The sequence below is a fragment of the Eleutherodactylus coqui genome, chromosome 11 (genome assembly GCF_035609145.1).
Source record: "Eleutherodactylus coqui strain aEleCoq1 chromosome 11, aEleCoq1.hap1, whole genome shotgun sequence".
In the NCBI taxonomy this organism is placed as follows: Eukaryota; Metazoa; Chordata; class Amphibia; order Anura; family Eleutherodactylidae; genus Eleutherodactylus; species Eleutherodactylus coqui.
Window position 1 is genome coordinate 5325103 of NC_089847.1, and position 22914 is coordinate 5348016.

A 22914-nucleotide genomic window follows, 5' to 3' on the forward strand; every position below is an offset into this window, starting at 1 on the left:
TTCACATGTAGAGGAAAAAATAAATTTAAAAAAATCGCAGCAGGTTTTCTGCTGTAACTGTACCGTAACTCTAAGCTGCGGTTTTGCTGCGTTTCCGCAACGTGTGCATGCACCCCAATGAAGTCTTTGAGGGTCATTATCATTAAAGTCTTAATGGCCCTCATTTATTTTTTCACTTTTGTTTTTTCCTCCTCACTTTCAAATAGTCCTAACTCTTTTGTTCATCTCTCATCAGAGCGGTCTGAGGGTTGTTGTATTTTACAAATGGTTCCATTTAATGTATCATATAACATATTGAAAAACTGCAGCAGTCATGTGAATGGTGTGTGTGTCAGGGGCCCAAGTTGTGTGGTCAGCCCCAGGTCTTAATGCACCACTAAGTAATCATGAGGATGGCTGTCGGGGGCTTAAGCATCAGAAAGTTGTCCTGCGCTTTCATACAGGAGCAATAGTAGTTCAGTGAATGGAGGCGGAGGGCGCTGGAGATCTCTTCTGACCGCCGGTCTGCCGCCTCCATTCACTGTGAACAGGCAGTCGCTCAAAGATGAATGACTGCCTGTTTACTGAGAACTCGCTCACTAGTCGCTGTGTTTTAATTTGTTGAAATAAAGTGATTAATGAGCGATTTCTTGCTCGGCACGCCACGTGCCACGTGCACACAGGACACCTATTGTTCAAGGTCGCTCGTTTGAGTGATTTTTCAGCTGTTAATTGGCCCATGTAACGCCGCATCTGAGGTTGCATGTTCTGCTCCAAGGTCACCTGAAATCGGACTCCATCATGGTCGTGGAGAGGTTAATCATGGCACAGAGGCAGTCGATGTTGGAGCTGGACAGCGCACGCCCGATACACTTCTTCACAATATAAAAGATGTCGTCCACCATGCTGGATATCAGCTGGCCGCGCTCACACGTGTCCATGGCCACGGCCTGCACATGAGATAAAGCACAACTGCCCGTCACACCAGAGGGGATATTTTATTCTGGGATATCCACTGAGCGCTCAGCTTCCCAGGAAGGGTAAATCCAGATGTGGCAGAAAACAGCCACAAATCTGCAGCAGAACCCACGTGTATGCGGGTAAGTTCACACAGTATGGAAGCGGTGCCAATTCTCCACAGCAGAAAATACCAAAAAGCCCATCAAAATCCGCCCCCTCAAAAAAACGTATCAAAATCCGCACCGTAGGTGAAGATTTTGACACAAATTTTGATACAGATCCGCAGCAGACGTCATCCCTTCAAATGATAGGATGAAAGCTATTGCGAATGTGTTAAAAATCTGCATCAAAATCTGCAAAATGCGAAAGCGCCCTTACGGCAGGTCATGATGCGAATTCTGTCCATATTTTGCATCTCAAAGAGAGAAACTTGCAACATTCCTGCAACATAATGAGCCTCCTGCAGATTCGAAAACCCTCATATTTCTGTGCAGACTTCGCCTGTTTTATGTGGATGGGATTTTCAGAGCCACATCCACCTCTCTTGTACCTCAGTGACATTAATATGGATTGGTGGTGCAGGATCCACCTTGTCTGGACTGGGATGACACCCCCGTTACCTGCTGGCAACCCCCACATTGCCCAGGGTGTAAGCCTACTAATTCCCTGGCGACATCTTCCCGTATGCCCCTCGTGTCTTGGTACCTTATTGACGGACTCCCTCATGTAGTATTCCTCCATAGTGATGTAGCACCCGATCACCTCCTGCATGGAGCGGCTCAGCAGACAATGCTTCAGTAACTTGTCCAGATTCTGCTGATGTTCTAAAACAGAAAGAGGAGGATGGGAGTGATGATCCGTTACCATTGAGGTCTAGTGATGTCAGCATCATCCATTACATCTCAAGAGAGCTCATTCGGAGTGCCATAAAACAGCACAGCACTTTTGTGTACGTGTCACGTATGCGAGAAATGTACATGAAAAAAAAAGAAACATTTAAAAGGCATGTGTTTTAACCCTTTCCAATCCAATTTGTATCCTGGTTTTCCTAGGGGGCTTACTCTTTTTCTGCTGTTATACAGCGGCGCTATCTGCTGGCTAAAACCAGTACTGCATGAGGTGACACGTTGGATAGGCTCCGGCAGCAGAGAGGCTGGCAATATATAGTAAGAGAACCCTGACGGATGTCTACCAACATCGGAGCTGTACAACCTTAAATCATAATGTCTTCAGACGTCAGACAGTGGATTGGAAAGGGTTAAAATGTGTGGTATGTTTTTCACTGTAAACTTCTGTAGTTCGAATCTTTTTTTCCCTGATCACAAAAAACGAACGCTAAGTGTATGAAAACGCACATCCATACATCTCCATACGCTTTGACATAATGACACAATGTGCAGAACAGGTGATGTTTTGGTTGTAAATGGGTCCTTTGTTCTGTTGGACATGAAATGCCGCAGTTTCACAGTAGTCGCAGCCAAAAACACGGCCTGTCTGACTACCCTTAGTGGTTTCATCTGTGGCAAAAAAAACCATCATAATACAAGGAAAATATAAGAAGCGAGCCCCCCCCCCCCCCAGAGCCCCCCCGACCCCCACGCTGGATAATGAGCGGGTCAATCTATGTTTAAGCTGCCGTTATTAATGTTTTTCCAGATACTTTGCACGACGGATCCAAATGATGACCGATGGACCCCCTGACCTATAATAACAGGGTCATCAGGGTTTCCATTACTATAACACCAAGAACTGTGCTGCAAAGTGACAGAACCCCAAGTGGCAATGTGAATAGACGGAGCTCATAACTGACATCACCTTGCTTCACTTCTTCTGCCACCGTGGCGTCTCCGACCTCAAAGTCCGATGTGATGCGCCGCTTAATAAAGCGGAGGTAAAGCTCCGTCCGGGCGCTCATCAAAGTCACCTCAGCCAGGATTGGGTCCAGGTCCCTGTAATGCAGAATGAACATATACAACATCACAATACGGCCTACAAGTCTACGTGAGACCCTCCAGTATAGCGTCAGGTTCACATCTGCACTTTCGGATTCTGTTTGCCGACATACTAGGAAACCCAGCAGCGCTGGATCTGGGATATGAAAGCCCCAAATGGTGCCAAATAGACCCCATTATATATAATGAGATCCGTCCAGCTTCCAACATAACAGCTGATGATTTTTCCAGAAGAACTAGCACAGCATGCAGCACCATTATATTCAGTTTAGGCCAGAATGGAGCCTCGAGTGCAATTGTGAACAGAGCCTTACCGTACAGCAGGCGCTCTGCATGGGCCGCTCTACTCCTTCATCAAATATACTGTTTATGCAACACATTATTGATAGATGGGACTCCCACCTACTAGTATCCTAGGGGGTCCCCTGACCCTCATATACCAAACCAAAATGGCCACAAGTAGGTGGAGACTTGTAACTGAAGTCTATGGGAGTTATGGGTCTCAGTAGGTTTGCTCGAATGTATCCATAAGTCCCATAGACTTCAAAGGTAGGATAGCAGTACAAATATAATTCCTCGTCCTCAGCATTCGGAGGTCAGAAGGCCAAATATAAAGTCAAGTTTCATGGCCAGCAGGTTGTTGTCCTCCTCCGAGGGGCCATATGCAATCACCTGCATTGTAGGAAAGCAGAAACCTCACCTGGGTTCAATCCTGTCGGAGGACGAAGCTCGGATCATGCAGCTCTGCACCCGCTGGAACTGCAAGAAGAGACATCACACTGTGTATTATACACCTCACACATGCTAACCCCCCCATAATCAGCTTCTCCGCTCCCCCATAGGACCCCCAAATCCTCTTTGACCAATCACACCCCACCTCCCCCATCTCACCTCTGTGGATCGCACACGTTTTCCCTATATGACCTCTACAGATCGCACCCCGTCTCCCCTCACCTCCTTCCCAAACCTCTCCTCTATGGACTACACACCGTCTCACCCTGCGCTCCCTATATTACCTCTACAAATCACATCCTGCCTCCCAATTATGGATTGCACATCTTCCCCGACCTCCATTCTACAGATCGCACACACTGCAACCCACCCCATCTCTAGGGATTACACAACACCTCATCCGACCTACCCTCTAGGGATCACACACCGCCTCATCCGACCTACCCTCTAGGGAATCACACACCGCCTCATCCGAGCTACCCTCTAGGGATCACACACCGCCTCATCCAACCTACCCTCTAGAGATCACACACCGCCTCATCCAACCTACCCTCTAGGGATCACACACCGCCTCATCCAACCTACCCTCTAGGGATCACACACCGCCTCATCCGACCTACCCTCTATGGTTCACACACCGCCTCATCCGACCTACCCTCTAGGGATCACACACCGCCTCATCCGACCTACCCTCTAGGCATCACACACCGCCTCATCCAACCTACCCTCTAGGAATCACACACCGCCTCATCCAACCTACCCTCTAGGGATCACACACCGCCTCATCCGACCTACCCTCTAGGCATCACACACCGCCTCATCCGACCTACCCTCTAGGGATCACACACCGCCTCATCCGACCTACCCTCTAGGCATCACACGCCGCCTCATCCGACCTACCCTCTAGGGATCACACGCCGCCTCATCCGACCTACCCTCTAGGGATCACACACCGCCTCATCCAACCTACCCTCTAGGGATCACACACCGCCTCATCCAACCTACCCTCTAGGGATCACACACCGCCTCATCCGACCTACCCTCTATGGTTCACACACCGCCTCATCCGACCTACCCTCTAGGGATCACACACCGCCTCATCCAACCTACCCTCTAGGGATCACACACCGCCTCATCCAACCTACCCTCTAGGAATCACGCACCGCCTCATCCAACCTACCCTCTAGAGATCACACACCGCCTCATCCAACCTACCCTCTAGGAATCACACACCGCCTCATCCAACCTACCCTCTAGGCATCACACACCGCCTCATCCAACCTACCCTCTAGGAATCACACACCGCCTCATCCAACCTACCCTCTAGGAATCACACACCGCCTCATCCGACCTACCCTCTAGGCATCACACGCCGCCTCATCCGACCTACCCTCTAGGGATCACACGCCGCCTCATCCGACCTACCCTCTAGGGATCACACACCGCCTCATCCGACCTACCCTCTGGGGATCACACACCGCCTCATCCGACCTACCCTCTAGGAATCACACACCGCCTCATCCGACCTACCCTCTAGGCATCACACGCCGCCTCATCCGACCTACCCTCTAGGGATCACACGCCGCCTCATCCGACCTACCCTCTAGGGATCACACGCCGCCTCATCCGACCTACCCTCTAGGGATCACACGCCGCCTCATCCGACCTACCCTCTAGGGATCACACACCGCCTCATCCAACCTACCCTCTAGGGATCACACACCGCCTCATCCAACCTACCCTCTAGGGATCACACACCGCCTCATCCAACCTACCCTCTAGGGATCACACACCGCCTCATCCGACCTACCCTCTATGGTTCACACACCGCCTCATCCGACCTACCCTCTAGGGATCACACACCGCCTCATCCAACCTACCCTCTAGGGATCACACACCGCCTCATCCAACCTACCCTCTAGGAATCACGCACCGCCTCATCCAACCTACCCTCTAGGAATCACGCACCGCCTCATCCAACCTACCCTCTAGAGATCACACACCGCCTCATCCAACCTACCCTCTAGGAATCACACACCGCCTCATCCAACCTACCCTCTAGGCATCACACACCGCCTCATCCAACCTACCCTCTAGGAATCACACACCGCCTCATCCAACCTACCCTCTAGGAATCACACACCGCCTCATCCGACCTACCCTCTAGGCATCACACGCCGCCTCATCCGACCTACCCTCTAGGGATCACACACCGCCTCATCCGACCTACCCTCTAGGGATCACACACCGCCTCATTCGACCTACCCTCTAGGGATCACACACCGCCTCATCCAACCTACCCTCTAGGGATCACACACCGCCTCATCCGACCTACCCTCTATGGTTCACACACCGCCTCATCCGACCTACCCTCTAGGGATCACACACACCGCCTCATCCGACCTACCCTCTAGGCATCACACACCGCCTCATCCAACCTACCCTCTAGGGATCACACACCGCCTCATCCGACCTACCCTCTAGGCATCACACACCGCCTCATCCAACCTACCCTCTAGAGATCACACACCGCCTCATCCAACCTACCCTCTAGGAATCACACACCGCCTCATCCGACCTACCCTCTAGGGATCACACACCGCCTCATCCGACCTACCCTCTAGGCATCACACACCGCCTCATCCGACCTACCCTCTAGGGATCACACACCGCCTCATCCGACCTACCCTCTAGGGATCACACACCGCCTCATCCGACCTACCCTCTAGGAATCACACACCGCCTCATCCAACCTACCCTCTAGGAATCACACACCGCCTCATCCGACCTACCCTCTAGGCATCACACGCCGCCTCATCCGACCTACCCTCTAGGGATCACACGCCGCCTCATCCGACCTACCCTCTAGGGATCACACACCGCCTCATCCGACCTACCCTCTAGGGATCACACACCGCGTCATCCGACCTACCCTCTAGGGATCACACGCCGCCTCATCCGACCTACCCTCTAGGGAATCACACACCGCGTCATCCGACCTACCCTCTAGGGATCACACACCGCCTCATCCAACCTACCCTCTAGGGATCACACACCGCCTCATCCGACCTACCCTCTATGGTTCACACACCGCCTCATCCGACCTACCCTCTAGGGATCACACACCGCCTCATCCGACCTACCCTCTATGGTTCACACACCGCCTCATCCGACCTACCCTCTAGGGATCACACACCGCCTCATCCGACCTACCCTCTAGGGATCACACACCGCCTCATCCGACCTACCCTCTAGGGATCACACACCACCTCATCCGACCTACCCTCTATGGTTCACACACCGCCTCATCCGACCTACCCTCTAGGGATCACACACCGCCTCATCCGACCTACCCTCTATGGTTCACACACCGCCTCATCCGACCTACCCTCTAGGGATCACACACCGCCTCATCCGACCTACCCTCTAGGGATCACACACCGCCTCATCCGACCTACCCTCTAGGGATCACACACCGCCTCATCCGACCTACCCTCTAGGGATCACACACCGCCTCATCCAACCTACCCTCTAGGGATCACACACCGCCTCATCCGACCTACCCTCTAGGGATCACACACCGCCTCATCTCTACCGATTGCGCACCTCACCTTCCTCTGGTAGTCTCTCTGCTGTATGAACTTGTCCACTACTTTTTCCACTTGCCGGTCGCACTCGGCCTGTAGGTGTTTGATCAGCATGTAGAGTCGGCCTGGCCCATAGTACGTCTCTACAATGGGCTGATGAGTCTCCACTATCCGAGCAATACCTGAAATACAGGGAATACCACCATCACACGGTGCTGGGATATCCGAGCTCAGCAGTGATGGCCGTCCTGTCCACCGTACACCGACGCTCCTGCTGAAGGTTTCATTGTTGCCGGCCCAGAAGAGCATCCAGCTGAGGATGGAACTAAAGTAAGTGCAGCCCGGGAAGGACCACCGCCATCACATGGGGGCCTCAGAGTAAGAGAAGCGTGGCGCTGTACTCACCTTCAAAGAGAAGCGTTAGTGTATCTGCGAATAAGAGAGTTGCCCGACGCTCGCTGCTCTCGGATCCCAGAGCCAGAGCCAAGTTTTCCTCAGCCTTCTTAGCTACCTGCAAAGCAGACACCCAAATCAGACAGGACAACATCGGAAGGCCGGAGAGAACAACGGGGGCTGCAACCGGGAATGAGCGAGAGGCGGGGGGTGGGTCAGAGACAAGCGTCCTCTCACCTGCTGACACAGGTAGGCAGAGAACTTGCTGATCCCCTCCTCGTGCAGCCCCAGGAGCGGGAAGATCTTGAAGAACCTCTCCACCTGAGGAAGATCTCCAACTTTAGTTGCCGCATCAAACTTGTCGCTGACCAGAACCTTCAGCTTCTTCTCGGCTTCCTGCAGGTGCTGTAGGTTGGCATCGATCGTACTGCCTGGAGAACAGTGCAGAAAGCCATGAGAGCGTCACCCAGAAAGGGTCAGACTGATAGAGGGGCACAGTATACACATCGCACCGCCCGCCGCCCTGTCCCAGACTGATGGAGGGGCACAGTATACACATCGCACCGCCCGCCGCCCTGTCACAGACTGATGGAGGGGCACAGTATACACATCGCACCGCCCGCTGCCCTGTCACAGACTGATGGAGGGGCACAGTATACACATCGCACCGCCCGCTGCCCTGTCACAGACTGATGGAGGGGCACAGTATACACATCACACCGCCCGCCGCCCTGTCACAGACTAATGAGAGGGGTACAGTATACACATTGCACCGCCCGCAGCCCTGGTACAGACTGATGAGAGGGGTACAGTATACACATTGCACCGCCCGCAGCCCTGGTACAGACTGATGGAGGGGCACAGTACACACATCGCACCGCCCGCCGCCCTGTCACAGACTGATGGAGGGGCACAGTACACACATCACACCGCCCGCAGCCCTGTCACAGACTGATGGAGGGGTACAGTATACACATCACACCGCCCGCAGCCCTGTTACAGACTGATGGAGGGGCACAGTATACACATCGCACCGCCCGATGCCCTGTCACAGACTGATGGAGGGGCACAGTATACACATCGCACCGCCCGCTGCCCTGTCACAGACTGATGGAGGGGCACAGTATACACATCGCACCGCCCGCTGCCCTGTCACAGACTGATGGAGGGGTACAGTATACACATCGCACCGCCCGCTGCCCTGTCACAGACTGATGGAGGGGCACAGTATACACATCACACCGCCCCCAGCCCTGTCACAGACTGATGGAGGGGCACAGTATACACATCGCACCGCCCGCTGCCCTGTCACAGACTGATGGAGGGGCACAGTATACACATTGCACCGCCCGCCGCCCTGTCACAGACTGATGGAGGGGCACAGTACACACATCGCACCGCCCGCAGACTTTACCTTCTTTGCCCTGCCGGCTGAGCTCGATGACGGACTTGTCCAGGCACAGGTATCGGTGGATGTGCGCCGCCGCCTGCTCGTACTCCTCGTTCTTCAGCGCGCTCTGCACACCGTCCATACAGAACTTCAGGTCCAGTATGTCATCCGCTCGCTGTATGGCCTGATAGAGCCGGCTCTGAGGAAGAGAACACAGTGCCTGCAGCTCTAGATGTGACTGGAGTAGAAGACATGAAGCAACTCCGAATACTACTCCACAGTGGAGCCTGGAGGAACTCGCCACATGAATGCCCTGACCACTAGGGGCAGCACCTGCCCGATCTTACAATGTAAACCCCTGCGCCCTGCTGTGATGACGCGGACATACCTTGGCGAGGTCCAGTTGTCGCACCTTACTGCTGACGTTCTCGGCCAGGTTACAGGTAAAGGTGATCATCCCTGACAGCTGCTCGGCGTCTCCTTCTATCAGCTGCAGGTTTGGTCTAAATGAAGAGAGGAGGAGGATGGTAATGACAGCGCGCCGCCGGGGTTATGGGGGCGACTCCAGGTCACATGTTCCAGCAGCTTTAGGCCGCACCCCCACATGGCGCCTCTACAGCGTTCTTATGGTCGCAGCGTGTTTTTACCAGGAAACAATACAGTTTTGCGACAAAGTTTTTAGCTGATCGGATTTTACAGAACGGGATTTCGATGTGCATCACATGTAGACGGCGATCGGCTGCAAACTGCATCGCAAAAACAGCATTACACGGCGCCCGAGGCTCAGCGGCGTCCGTGTGTCATACAGGCCACACAGCAGCCTCGGGGTCGTTCACACGCACTTTTATCTCAGTTTCTCTCATCCACTTTTTTCCCCTTTGATTTCGATGGGTTTTCAAAAAAAAAAAAAAAGAAAACGGAACGCTTCCAGGTTTTGTTTTTTTTTTTTAACCGGAACTAAAACGCATGTTACATACCCCATCCGCTGTAAGGCCAGCATCTTGTTCTCCACCGCCCCCTGCTGTCCGAGCAGAGACTCCAGCGCCGCCTCCACCTCCACCTGCAAAACAAAGCGAGTGATAGCAGATACCGGCGCCTGTGGCGACATCGGCAGACGCTTATATACAGGGTGCAGCATCTCCTCGCACGCTGCCACTAGTGGGTAATGGCGCCCATCGCGGACATCACCGGACGCTTATATACAGGGTGCAGCACCTCCCCGCACGCTGCCACTAGTGGATAATGGCGCCCATCGCGGACATCACCGGACGCTTATATACAGGGTGCAGCGTCTCCCCGCACGCTGCCACTAGTGGATAATGGCGCCCATCGCGGACATCACCGGACGCTTATATACAGGGTGCAGCGTCTCCCCGCACGCTGCCACTAGTGGATAATGGCGCCCATCGCGGACATCACCGGACGCTTATATACAGGGTGCAGCGTCTCCCCGCATACAGCCACTAGTGGATAATGGCGCCCATCGCGGACATCACCGGACGCTTATATACAGGGTGCAGCACCTCCCCGCACGCTGCCACTAGGGGATAATGGCGCCCATCGCGGACATCACCGGACGCTTATATACAGGGTGCAGCGTCTCCGCGCACGCTGCCACTAGTGGGTAATGGCGCCCATCGCGGACATCACCGGACGCTTATATACAGGGTGCAGCACCTCCCCGCACGCTGCCACTAGTGGATAATGGCGCCCATCGCGGACATCACCGGACGCTTATATACAGGGTGCAGCGTCTCCCCGCACGCTGCCACTAGTGGATAATGGCGCCCATCGCGGACATCACCGGACGCTTATATACAGGGTGCAGCGTCTCCCCGCATACAGCCACTAGTGGATAATGGCGCCCATCGCGGACATCACCGGACGCTTATATACAGGGTGCAGCACCTCCCCGCACGCTGCCACTAGGGGATAATGGCGCCCATCGCGGACATCACCGGACGCTTATATACAGGGTGCAGCACCTCCCCGCACGCTGCCACTAGGGGATAATGGCGCCCATCGCGGACATCACCGGACGTTTATATACAGGGTGCAGCACCTCCCCGCACGCTGCCACTAGTGGATAATGGCGCCCATCGCGGACATCACCGGACGCTTATATACAGGGTGCAGCATCTCCCCGCATACAGCCACTAGGGGATAATGGCGCCCATCGCAGACATCACCGGACGCTTATATACAGGGTGCAGCATCTCCCCGCATACAGCCACTAGTGGATAATGGCGCCCATCGCGGACATCACCGGACGCTTATATACAGGGTGCAGCGTCTCCCCGCACGCTGCCACTAGTGGATAATGGCGCCCATCGCGGACATCACCGGACGCTTATATACAGGGTGCAGCATCTCCCCGCATACAGCCACTAGTGGATAATGGCGCCCATCGTGGACATCACCGGACGCTTATATACAGGGTGCAGCGTCTCCCCGCATACAGCCACTAGTGGATAATGGCGCCCATCGCGGACATCACCGGACGCTTATATACAGGGTGCAGCACCTCCCCGCACGCTGCCACTAGTGGATAATGGCGCCCATCGCGGACATCACCGGACGCTTATATACAGGGTGCAGCACCTCCCCGCACGCTGCCACTAGTGGATAATGGCGCCCATCGCGGACATCACCGGACGTTTATATACAGGGTGCAGCACCTCCCCGCATACAGCCACTAGTGGATAATGGCGCCCATCGCGGACATCACCGGACGCTTACAACCAGAGAACACAAGAACAAAGGCTGGCCAACATGGATGCTCCAAACAATTCTTTAAAAACATCCAAAATGGCTTCCAAGAGCCGCCGCAGAACGTCCGGGTGTTTGGGGTTCGTTCACATCAGCATCACCGATTTACGCTAAAAAAATAAGTGACGCTAATTTGTCCTGTAAATTGCCGGATTACTAGCCAGAAATCTAAATCATAAGACGGAACCGTTCAGCCGGGGGGGGGGGGGGGGGGGGGGGGGGCGAACGGAGCAGGAAAACGGAGATCCCCAACGCTGAGGTGAACGAGCCCTGAACAATAAGGAGCAATAATCCAAAACAGTTACAAATGTGAAATAGTACAAAATAGCGCCCGCTGACCCCGCAGACCAACGTTTCGGCCGCTCCCACACGGCACGGCGCTCCCGTTAATTTCACTGCGGCCTCGCAGACCAGCGCGGCTAAAAACGCAGCGATTTTCGTTTGAAGAGGCGGATGACCATCGCTCAGGAAATGGTTTGAAGCGCGTTTTACCGCCGTGTGAGAGCGGCCCGATATCGCGCTCCTCGCATCCTTGCGGCGCGGCCGTCACAGCTGCGGCAGGGGATCGCGGAGTTCTCTCATTGCTTTTAATGGGCTGGCTAACAGGAGATACAACAGGTTGTGATGTTCGCCGCATCGCAGCGACACGCAGGAAGACATCGCCGATGTGAATGATGTGAATGATGTGAATGATGTGAATGAAGCCATTCCTAATAATGGGGTCCATATAAGCATCTACAAACGCACAAATCTCGCACGATTTTATCGCCCGTTGGAGGCGGCCTGAGTGCGCAAAACAGGGAGTCTCAGCTGAATGCTAACGCCGTTCGGGGCCGCAGAGGAACCTTAAAGTGCCTAGAAAAGGGAATGATGTTAGTTCTCATCGCCCGGCGGTCGGGGCGTTTACACGGAATGATATCCTTCGGTCTAACCGCGCCAACGAGAAACAATAAAAGCGTTCACTCTTCGCTCGTCGTTCATTTCATGCAGGAGTACAGCCCAGCGTCGGCTCGTTCATTCCTTCTCACTTGTACAGCGAATGTGAAAGAGTGAATGAATTCTTGTTTGTACGAGCCGACGACGTACCTGCTGTATATATACCCCCATGAGGGGTGAGAGCACTATCAGGGATACATGCTGGCGGGGCGGAGTATAACCCCCAGCAGACCTCAGACCGGCGGTGTATATATACCCCCATGGGGGGTGAGCGGCGGCAGCTGTGGTTGTCTGTTGCTCTGAGGGGGCGGACATGTTGCTATTTTGTTCTATTCTCACATTTCGGATCCGTGTTTCTCGTCGGACGTTCTGCGGTGAATCTTCTTCTCGGACGCCATTTGTACAAAGATTGGAGCGTCCGTGTAAGCGAAGAACGATTTTTGCTGTTTCTGACAACGAGCGCAAATCTCTGACTCGCTGTTTCTTTATATACGCCTTTATACCGGGCGCAGCGCCTCCGTGTACAGTGATGGCGGATAACAGCGGTGCGGACATCACCAGACGGTATATACCGGCGCAGCGCGGACATCACCAGACGGTATATACCGGCGCAGCGCGGACATCACCAGACGGTATATACCGGCGCAGCGCGGACATCACCAGGCGGTATATACCGGCGCAGCACGGACATCACCAGACGGTATATACCGGCGCGGACATCACCAGATGGTATATACCGGCGCAGAGCGGACATCACCAGGCGGTATATACCGGCGCAGCGCGGACATCACCAGGCGGTATATACCGGCGCAGCGCGGACATCACCAGGCGGTATATACCGGCGCAGCGCGGACATCACCAGGCGGTATATACCGGCGCAGCACGGACATCACCAGGCGGTATATACCGGCGCAGCGCGGACATCACCAGACGGTATATACCGGCGCAGCGCGGACATCACCAGACGGTATATACCGGCGCAGCGCGGACATCACCAGACGGTATATACCGGCGCAGCGCGGACATCACCAGGCGGTATATACCGGCGCGGACATCACCAGACGGTATATACCGGCGCAGCGCGGACATCACCAGACGGTATATACCGGCGCAGCGCGGACATCACCAGACGGTATATACCGGCGCAACGCGGACATCACCAGGCGGTATATACAGGCGCAGCGCGGACATCACCAGGCGGTATATACCGGCGCAGCGCGGACATCACCAGACGGTATATACCGGCGCAGCGCGGACATCACCAGACGGTATATACCGGCGCAGCGCGGACATCACCAGGCGGTATATACCGGCGCAGCGCGGACATCACCAGGCGGTATATACCGGCGCAGCGTCTCCATGGTGACGGGAGCGCGGATGCTTTTCTCGCAGTTGTATACAGGATTTGGCGCAGTTCTGGGTGATCGGCGCGGCGCGATGAAGTATTGCAGCGTCCCATACAACGCGTGTGCAGCCAGCAATATGGCGGCGCCCGCTCTGCTTGCGCCATTCCAGCACTGCACCCAGTGGTGACCTGCCATCCTGTGTGCCCCTCCATCCCTGCTGACAGACCCCTGCGGCCGCCGCTAGGGGGCAGTACCTCCTCGGCGCACAGCCGCACCAGCGCCCCCTCCAGCTCCTGCAGGTCGGTCAGGGAACGGATCCGGTCCATGCTCAGAGCGGAGCCCCTGTCTCCTTGGTAACTGGCTGAGCCCGCCATGTTGGCAGCCACGTCACTTCCGGCGCCGCGGTACTTCCTGCTGACGGGGCCGGGCTGCCCGCGGTGGTGCCGGTTGGTGAGTGAGGACGGGATCTGTGTGCGCCCAGGGCTGCAGGGGAGGCTCCGAGGCGGCTGTGTGTGAGTTGCCGGCGGGCAGGTGGCCTCTGAGGTGCCGGCTGCTGGAGGACAGGCGCGCCGCGGGCAGCTCCGGGGTCTTTCTCAGGGTTCGTGGTCTTGACTGCGCGAAATGGCGGCCGAGTGACCGGGAATCCGCGTGTAATCCCCGCCATCCGCCGCCCCAGAGAGCCCGGACACCGGGTGGGTGAGAGTCCCGGGGCGGAGGGCGGGTAGGGGGCGCTCTGTCCAGCTGGTCGGGGTGTGAGGGCGTCATGTGGGGCCTGATGGGTTGTGGGGCTGAGGCAGGAGGTGATGGCGTCCTCGGTGCTCGGGGGTTCCCGCCGGGACTGTTGAGGTTCAGTCAGAGCCTGCTGTGCCTTCAGGCCTGTCTGTTGGGGTGCAGCGGCTTGTATCAGGGTGTCTGCATATGGGGGTTCAGGGTCAGCGGGGGGCGCTGCGCTGTGCGGATGGGATCACGATAATGCTGGGCTGCAGGTGGGGTTTGATGGGGAGGGGGGGGCGTTAGGTTGGGTTTGGTGTGTGGCGGCGGTGCGCAGCTGGGTTTCAGAGGGGTGGCAGCGTGGGGGGGGGGGTGATGGCACGCGCGGTTGGGTTTCGGGGATGGCGGCAGTGATGCGCGGTTGGGTTTCGGGGATGGCGGCAGTGATGCGCGGTTGGGTTTCGGGGACGGCGGCGGTGATGCGCGGCTGGGTTTCGGGGACGGCGGCGGTGATGCGCGGTTGGGTTTCGGGGACGGCGGCGGTGATGCGCGGCTGGGTTTCGGGGACGGCGGCGGTGATGCGCGGCTGGGTTTCGGGGACGGCGGCGGTGATGCGCGGCTGGGTTTCGGGGACGGCGGCGGTGATGCGCGGTTGGGTTTCGGGGGCGGCGGCGGTGATGCGCGGTTGGGTTTCGGGGGCGGCGGCGGTGATGCGCGGTTGGGTTTCGGGGGCGGCGGCGGTGATGCGCGGCTGGGTTTCGGGGACGGCGGCGGTGATGCGCGGCTGGGTTTCGGGGACGGCGGCGGTGATGCGCGGTTGGGTTTCGGGGGCGGCTGCGGTGATGCGCGGTTGGGTTTCGGGGGCGGCGGCGGTGATGCGCGGTTGGGTTTCGGGGGCGGCGGCGGTGATGCGCAGCTGGGTTTCGGGGACGGCGGCGGTGATGCGCGGCTGGGTTTCGGGGACGGCGGCGGTGATGCGCGGCTGGGTTTCGGGGACGGCGGCGGTGATGCGCGGCTGGGTTTCGGGGACGGCGGCGGTGATGCGCGGCTGGGTTTCGGGGGCGGCGGCGGTGATGCGCGGCTGGGTTTCGGGGACGGCGGCGGTGATGCGCGGTTGGGTTTCGGGGGCGGCGGCGGTGATGCGCGGTTGGGTTTCGGGGGCGGCGGCGGTGATGCGCGGTTGGGTTTCGGGGGCGGCGGCGGTGATGCGCGGCTGGGTTTCGGGGACGGCGGCGGTGATGCGCGGCTGGGTTTCGGGGACGGCGGCGGTGATGCGCGGCTGGGTTTCGGGGACGGCAGCGGTTGGGTTTGTGGCTCGGTGTCGCCCGCTGTAACTTCTCTCCTCTCTTCTCCAGTTCGCTGACGCTGAGCTGCCGCCATGTTTCTCTACAACATCACCCTGCAGCGGGCCACCGGCATCAGCTTCGCCATCCATGGAAACTTCTCAGGTAACACCCCCCCCCCCCCCCCCGCGCCGCAGGCCACGCCCCTCTGGTGGCACAATGCGCAGTAACGGCGGGCTCCGGAGTATTTCAGCACTCCACGATCGGGGTCTGACATCTGGGCCCCGCGGGTCCTGAGGATGACGGGGGCCACACTACTGATTTAGCTCCGCCTCCAGCCCCATCTGTTGCCCGCAGCGGATTGCTGTGAGGAGGAGTCTGCTGTTTTGGGGGTCGGGTGATTTCGGGGTGACTTTGTACGACTCACATTTTGTTGTTGAATAGGCACCAAACTCCAGGAAATCGTTGTTTCCCGGGGGAAGATCCTGGAGCTGCTCCGCCCCGATGCCAACACCGGTAAGGTGCACACGCTGCTGACGGTGGAGGTGTTCGGCGTCATCCGCTCGCTCATGGCGTTTCGTCTGACCGGCGGCACGAAGGACTACATTGTGGTGGGCAGCGACTCCGGCCGCATCATCATCCTGGAGTACCACCCGTCCAAGAACATGTTCGAGAAGATCCACCAGGAGACGTTCGGGAAGAGCGGCTGCCGCAGGATTGTGCCCGGGCAGTTCTTGGCCGTGGACCCCAAGGGCCGAGCTGTGATGATAAGTGAGTGGTGGGGGAGGGGTGCTATAGTGGGTCATAGCTGAGGTGGCAGGGGTCTCGCTTCTGTAGACTGCTGGCGGCTCTGCAGGGCGTTGCTTTGCTCCGGCGGTGTGCCCGGCCTCTACTGTCTGCGCCCTCTGGAGATGCATGTTGGTCCTCGGCGGTGCCTCACCCGCTGTGTCTTGTCTTCTCAGGTGCCATAGAGAAACAGAAGTTGGTGTACATCCTGAACAGAGACGCTGCCGCCCGGCTCACCATCTCCTCGCCGCTGGAGGCCCACAAGGCCAACACCCTGGTGTACCACGTGGTGGGCGTGGATGTGGGCTTTGAGAACCCCATGTTTGCCTGCCTGGAGATGGACTATGAGGTGAGGAGCATGCTGGGGGTTGTAGTCCTGCACGGCGCTCACTGTGATGAGTCTTCATGTCTCTTCTCTGACTCTGGCTGGAGAGAGTTGTGTTTCTGACGCTGAGCCGCCTCCATCATGGGTTTCGGCGGACGCTGCGCTTTGGTTCCTGACAGGACTTGGTTGACTTTTAGGAAGCCGATAACGATCCCACTGGTGAAGTGGCCGCCAACACCCAGCAGACGCTGACCTTCTACGAGCTGGACCTCGGCCTGAACCACGTCGTGCGCAAGTACAGCGAACCCCTGGAGGAGCACGGCAACTTCTTAATCACCGGTGAGTGGGAGAGGAATCTGCGTATGGCAGCGGCCTATAAGCCAGCGCTGGATGGGGGTGACGTGGTCTGTCCTCTAATCCGGGACTGCATGGCATGGGCACGTGTTTTCTCTGCTCTCGAGTCCTCTAATCCGGGACTGCGTGGCACGGGCGCGTGTTCTCTGCTCTCGAGTCCTCTAATCCGGGACTGCGTGGCACAAGCGCATGTTTTCTGCTCTCGAGTTCTCTAATCCGGGACTGCATGGCACGGGTGCGTGTTTTCTCTGCTCTCCAGTCCTCTAATCCGGGACTGCGTGGCACGGGCGCGTGTTTTCTGCTCTCGAGTCCTCTAATCCGGGACTGCATGGCACGGGCGCGTGTTCTCTGCTCTCGAGTCCTCTAATCCGGGACTGCGTGGCACGGGCGCGTGTTCTCTGCTCTCGAGTCCTCTAATCTGGGACTGCGTGGCACGGGCGCGTGTTCTCTGCTCTCGAGTCCTCTAATCCGGGACTGCGTGGCACGGGCGCGTGTTTTCTGCTCTCGAGTCCTCTAATCCGGGACTGCATGGCACGGGCACGTGTTCTCTGCTCTCGAGTCCTCTAATCCGGGACTGCGTGGCACGGGCGCGTGTTTTCTCTGCTCTCGAGTCCTCTAATCCGGGACTGCGTGGCACGGGCGCGTGTTTTCTCTGCTCTCGAGTCCTCTAATCCGGGACTGCGTGGCACGGGCGCATGTTTTCTCTGTTCTCGAGTCCTCTAATCCGGGACTGCGTGGCACGGGTGCGTGTTTTCTCTGCTCTCGAGTCCTCTAATCCGGGACTGCGTGGCACGGGTGCGTGTTTTCTCTGCTCTCGAGTCCTCTAATCCGGGACTGCGTGGCACGGGCACGTGTTTTCTCTGCTCTCGAGTCCTCTAATTCGGGACTGCGTGGCACGGGCGCGTGTTTTCTCTGCTCTCGAGTCCTCTAATCCGTGACTGCGTGCCACGGGCGCGTGTTCTCTGCTCTCGAGTCCTCTAATCCGGGACTGCGTGGCACGGGCGCGTGTTTTCTCTGCTCTCGAGTCCTCTAATCCGGGACTGCGTGGCACGGGTGCGTGTTTTCTCTGCTCTCGAGTCCTATAATCCGGGACTGCGTGGCACGGGCGCGTGTTCTCTGCTCTCCAGTCCTCTAATCCGGGACTGCCTGGCACGGACGCCGGTGTTCTCTGCTCTCGAGTCCTCTAATCCGGGACTGCGTGGCACGGGCGCGTGTTCTCTGCTCTCGAGTCCTCTAATCCAGCAGTGTTCTGTCATCACTCGTCTTGTAATCCAGCACTGTATGGCATGGGCACGTGTTTTGTGCTCGCACATCCTATAATCCAGCACTGTTGGCACCGGTCCTCCGCTCGTGTGTCATTTAGTCCGGCACTGATGGGACAGACGCGTGTTCCTGCAGGGCCGTCGGTGTGTTTTCATTCAGCCATCTACTGGTTATATGTCTGCGGACGTCCTCCATGGCCGCCAGCGCTGCACTACGTACGGGCACCACCCACCGGTTTCTTAGCGCTGCAGTCGTACGGAAGAGGATTATTATGTAGGTAGATTTGCCATCCGAGTGACTGGAGAATCTGGGAGAACCAGAGCAGCCTTAATCCTTTCCTACGAGGCACTATAATAGCAGATTGTTCCCGCGAGCCGCAGTAATGGCGTGAGTTCAGGAATGGCGCACACCATCACTTGCCGGTGTCGGCTTATTATCCAGCTGGTATCCCACATTAATGGCCGGGATCAGCATCCACTCCGAAACGTAACTGTTTAACCCCTCAGATGTCGGTCCATGCTGACCGTGGCATCTAGGTGGTTCATCGGACCTTTTTTTTCCCCTAGTGTTCAGCCTCCCCTAAAAGCCATAAGTACCCCTAAACTGACCCCAATGTTAACGACAAGTCGTCCCATGAAGAAAAATACAAACGTTATACGCAATATCATAGGTAAAAACTGCAGCTCGCCGCGTATTGCCGGCCCTCATCATGTCCACTGCTAAAGTTACAGCTTACAGAAAAAACACCACAAATTCCTGCGTTATTAAAGGGGTTTTCCATGCAAATACTATTCATGATTATCCTCCGGATTAGTCATCAATAGTTGAACAGCCGGGGGACCTCGGACGATCAGCCGCTCGGGTGCCCACTGTCAACACCAAAAGAAGGGATACGAAGCGGAAGCAGATTGCTCTGACCTGCGCAGCGGCCGGCGCTGGTAATTGTAGAAGCAGCTCATTAAAATCAATGACAGCTGCACGGGTCAGCCATCTACCACTCCGACCCCTGTGTATTGTGGCGCTCGTGCACCAGAACAGCTAATCCGCTGGGATCCTGAGCGGTGAACCCCGGCCAATCGGCTATTGATGACCGATCCTGAGGCTAAATCCTAGTATTTGTGTGGAAAAACTTTTAAGTACCAAACTAAGCCGCAACTTTATAGGGGTTGTACCATGTTAGCAAGTTGGTCCCTATCCACAGGAGAGAGGAGGAGACTGAATGGAGGTCTGGTTGTGCCAGCGCTCCATTCACTTTCAATAGAACTGCGGAGAGAGCCAGGCGGGTGCCACTCAGCTATTTCCGTCAGCCCCATAGAAAGGAATAGATCTCTGACCAGGCATGCTCAGCCAGCGCTTCATATAGAGTTACGGCACTGCAGGGGGGGAGAAGAGACCCTTGCAGTGACAGCAGCGTGCAACTTAGACTCCCATTCTCCAGATTGTTGGGGGTCTCCCCTCTATTAGCAAGTTATCCCCTATCCTGTGGATGGGGCGTAACTTGTTGTTCTGGTACAACCCCTTTAAAGTGACCCTCCGGTTTTCTGAAGAAAAGTCTGTCCTTTGGTATATCTGCACACTATCTTCTTTCTTCCAGCTCTGTTGCCCGGTTCCAGTCCCATTTTCGAGCAGCCAGGATGGCTACTGCTATTTTTTTGGCCAGTGCTGATCACGTAAGCCGGTATAGTGCATTGGTACGCGGACTAGCAATGCACTATGGGTTATTAGGTAGTGTGAAGATGGCCATGTCCTCCTGAACATGGAAGCGGAGCCAGAAGGACACATACAATACATCCCCTCCAGCCGCCCGGGACAGAATTTTGGCCAGAAACTGGAGGGTCACTTTAAGTAGTTAATGGGGGGTATTGATGATACTATGGTGGTCCGGCTTTTCCTGATATAACAGTAGCAGAGTTGAGTGAGGAGAATTCTGCAGACTTGGACGGTGCAGTGCGACCGCTGCCGCGTGTTACGTGGAGGATTATGCATCACTGCGCCATGTTCTTCCTTTCTCTTCTTTGCAGTTCCCGGGGGCTCGGACGGCCCCAGCGGCGTGCTGATCTGTTCTGAGAACTACATTACATACAAGAACTTTGGTGATCAGCCAGACATCCGATGTCCCATCCCGAGGAGGAGGGTGAGTGCTTCCATGCTTGATCATCTCGACGTTCAGCAGCCATTACTGATGAATTCTCATGTCTCTTCTCTGACACTGTCCTGGAGAGAAAGTGAAGACTCTGATTCGCTGCCGTCTCTCGAGATTGGTAGGGGGTTTTGTTAAGGGGTACCATGTTTGATTCTGAACCTCCCTCCTTTCTTCTGCACAGAACGACCTGGATGACCCCGAGCGAGGAATGATTTTTGTCTGCTCGGCCACTCACAAAACCAAATCCATGTTCTTCTTCCTGGCCCAGACGGAGCAGGGAGACATCTTCAAGATCACTCTGGAGACGGATGAAGACATGGTGAGGACGGTGACCTGTGACCCGCCCGGGTGAGAGGGATTGTAATGCTGTATTCTCACCATCTGCACCTTCCCCTTCAGGTTACGGAAATCCGGTTGAAGTACTTTGATACAGTTCCTGTGGCCGCGGCGATGTGCGTCCTGAAGACCGGCTTTCTCTTTGTGGCTTCAGAGTTTGGGAACCAGTAAGTGTCCGACCGATGTGAGGGAAGGGCTACCCCCGCTGTTCTGAGCACTGACTGCACGTTTCTCCTTCAGTTACCTATATCAGATTGCTCACCTGGGTGATGATGATGAGGAACCAGAGTTCTCATCCGCCATGCCTTTAGAAGAGGGGGACACTTTCTTTTTTCAGCCACGTCCTCTGAAGAACCTGGTACTGGTGGATGAGCAGGACAGCTTGTCCCCCATCATGTCCTGCCAGGTAAGGTGCCACGTGGGGTAGGATGCGGGAGGTTGGCAACATTCCCTGTGACCCAGACTACATCTCCTGCTCTGTCCTTTCTTCTTCAGATTGCAGACTTGGCCAACGAGGACACTCCTCAACTGTACGTGGCTAGCGGCCGTGGTCCACGCTCCTCTCTCCGGGTCCTGAGACACGGACTTGAGGTGAGACGTTATCCCATCTTTCGGTTCTGTAGGTGCACCGTGATGAATTTTCATGTCTCTTCTCTGACGTCAGTCATGGAGAAGTTATCAGATTCTGAGTCGCTCACACATAATATGCGCAGGAGGAGGGGAGATCTTCCCAGCGTGCTCATCCTTCGTTTCTTCTCTACAGGTCTCTGAAATGGCCGTCTCCGAGCTGCCCGGTAACCCCAATGCTGTGTGGACTGTGAGGAGACACATTGAAGGTTCGTAGAGTTGTCTCGGTGGGGAGTCATGTGTACGGTGTGCTGGTCATAGCTCCTCAGCCCTGTAGACTGCAGAATTGTATATAGTGATGTTGCTGCGCTGAAGGGTTTGTGGATGGCTGCTGTCACCACTGTCCCCTTTGTCCCACCATTTGTCGCACGCCTTCACATGTTCATGGCCAGTCCTCTCCATAGACCTCCAATCCCGGCCTTGGGTGCATTCCCCCGGGCGAGTTCTATCCTATTGCAATGTGAACAGATTTCACGCATGTAAAGAACGTGTATTTCAATCTTTTTATTCACATAAGCAATTTTTTCCTCGGATGATGGCCCGAGATAGAAAAGTCGTTGCATGTCCTATTTGAGAATCGTCCATTATTTCCTATGGCAGCCCAAAAAAAAAAAAAAATCACATCACACTCACATATAAATGCGAATTTCATCCAAGCGTGATGCGATTTTTATTTATTTATTTTTTTGTCTTTACTTTTGAAAAAATGAGATTTTTCACATTGAATCACAAGTTCAGCGAAGCATTCTTCTCACAAAACGAATCACCCTCGCTGGCAAAAGTTGCAGGTTTAAAGGGGTTTTCCGGGGAGAATACTACTTATGCCCTATCCTTAGCCAATGAGGACATCCTCAACTGTACGTGGCTAGCGGCCGCAGTCCACGCTCCTCTCGTTGGGTCCTGAGACACGGACTTGAGGTGAGACGTTATCCCGTCTGTCGGTTCTGTAGGTGCACCGTGATGAATTTTCATGTCTTCTCTGACGTCAGTCATGGAGAAGTTATCAGATTCTGAGTCACTTACACATAATTTGCGCAGGAGG

General features: G+C 55.9%; 2 protein-coding genes across 3 annotated transcripts in view; one reads left to right on the forward strand and one right to left on the reverse strand.

Moving 5' to 3' along the window:
• The window catches only part of COG4 (component of oligomeric golgi complex 4), a 20115-nt gene extending 5664 nt beyond the window's left edge, over positions 1-14451 (reverse strand). Inside the window, exons 1-11 of the mRNA XM_066583804.1 lie at positions 14299-14451; positions 9971-10053; positions 9382-9496; positions 9018-9192; positions 7841-8034; positions 7616-7721; positions 7235-7392; positions 3592-3650; positions 2755-2888; positions 1645-1763; positions 763-929 (exon numbers count right to left, since the gene is read on the reverse strand). Of these exons, the coding sequence (XP_066439901.1) occupies positions 763-929; positions 1645-1763; positions 2755-2888; positions 3592-3650; positions 7235-7392; positions 7616-7721; positions 7841-8034; positions 9018-9192; positions 9382-9496; positions 9971-10053; positions 14299-14418 (1430 nt within the window). The 5' untranslated portion in view covers positions 14419-14451. The remainder of the gene's footprint in view (positions 1-762; positions 930-1644; positions 1764-2754; positions 2889-3591; positions 3651-7234; positions 7393-7615; positions 7722-7840; positions 8035-9017; positions 9193-9381; positions 9497-9970; positions 10054-14298) is intronic.
• The window catches only part of SF3B3 (splicing factor 3b subunit 3), a 16883-nt gene continuing 8357 nt past the window's right edge, over positions 14389-22914 (forward strand). The window contains exons 1-11 of one of the 2 annotated variants that reach the window (XM_066583801.1): positions 14389-14494; positions 16111-16203; positions 16483-16809; positions 17001-17173; positions 17347-17488; positions 20788-20900; positions 21091-21228; positions 21309-21412; positions 21486-21651; positions 21741-21836; positions 22009-22081. In XM_066583801.1, coding sequence (XP_066439898.1) covers positions 16134-16203; positions 16483-16809; positions 17001-17173; positions 17347-17488; positions 20788-20900; positions 21091-21228; positions 21309-21412; positions 21486-21651; positions 21741-21836; positions 22009-22081 — 1402 coding nt within the window. In that variant the 5' untranslated portion in view covers positions 14389-14494; positions 16111-16133. Of the gene's footprint in view, positions 14495-14594; positions 14737-16110; positions 16204-16482; positions 16810-17000; positions 17174-17346; positions 17489-20787; positions 20901-21090; positions 21229-21308; positions 21413-21485; positions 21652-21740; positions 21837-22008; positions 22082-22914 lie in introns of those variants that run through there. The other variant, XM_066583800.1, reaches the window with a different exon arrangement.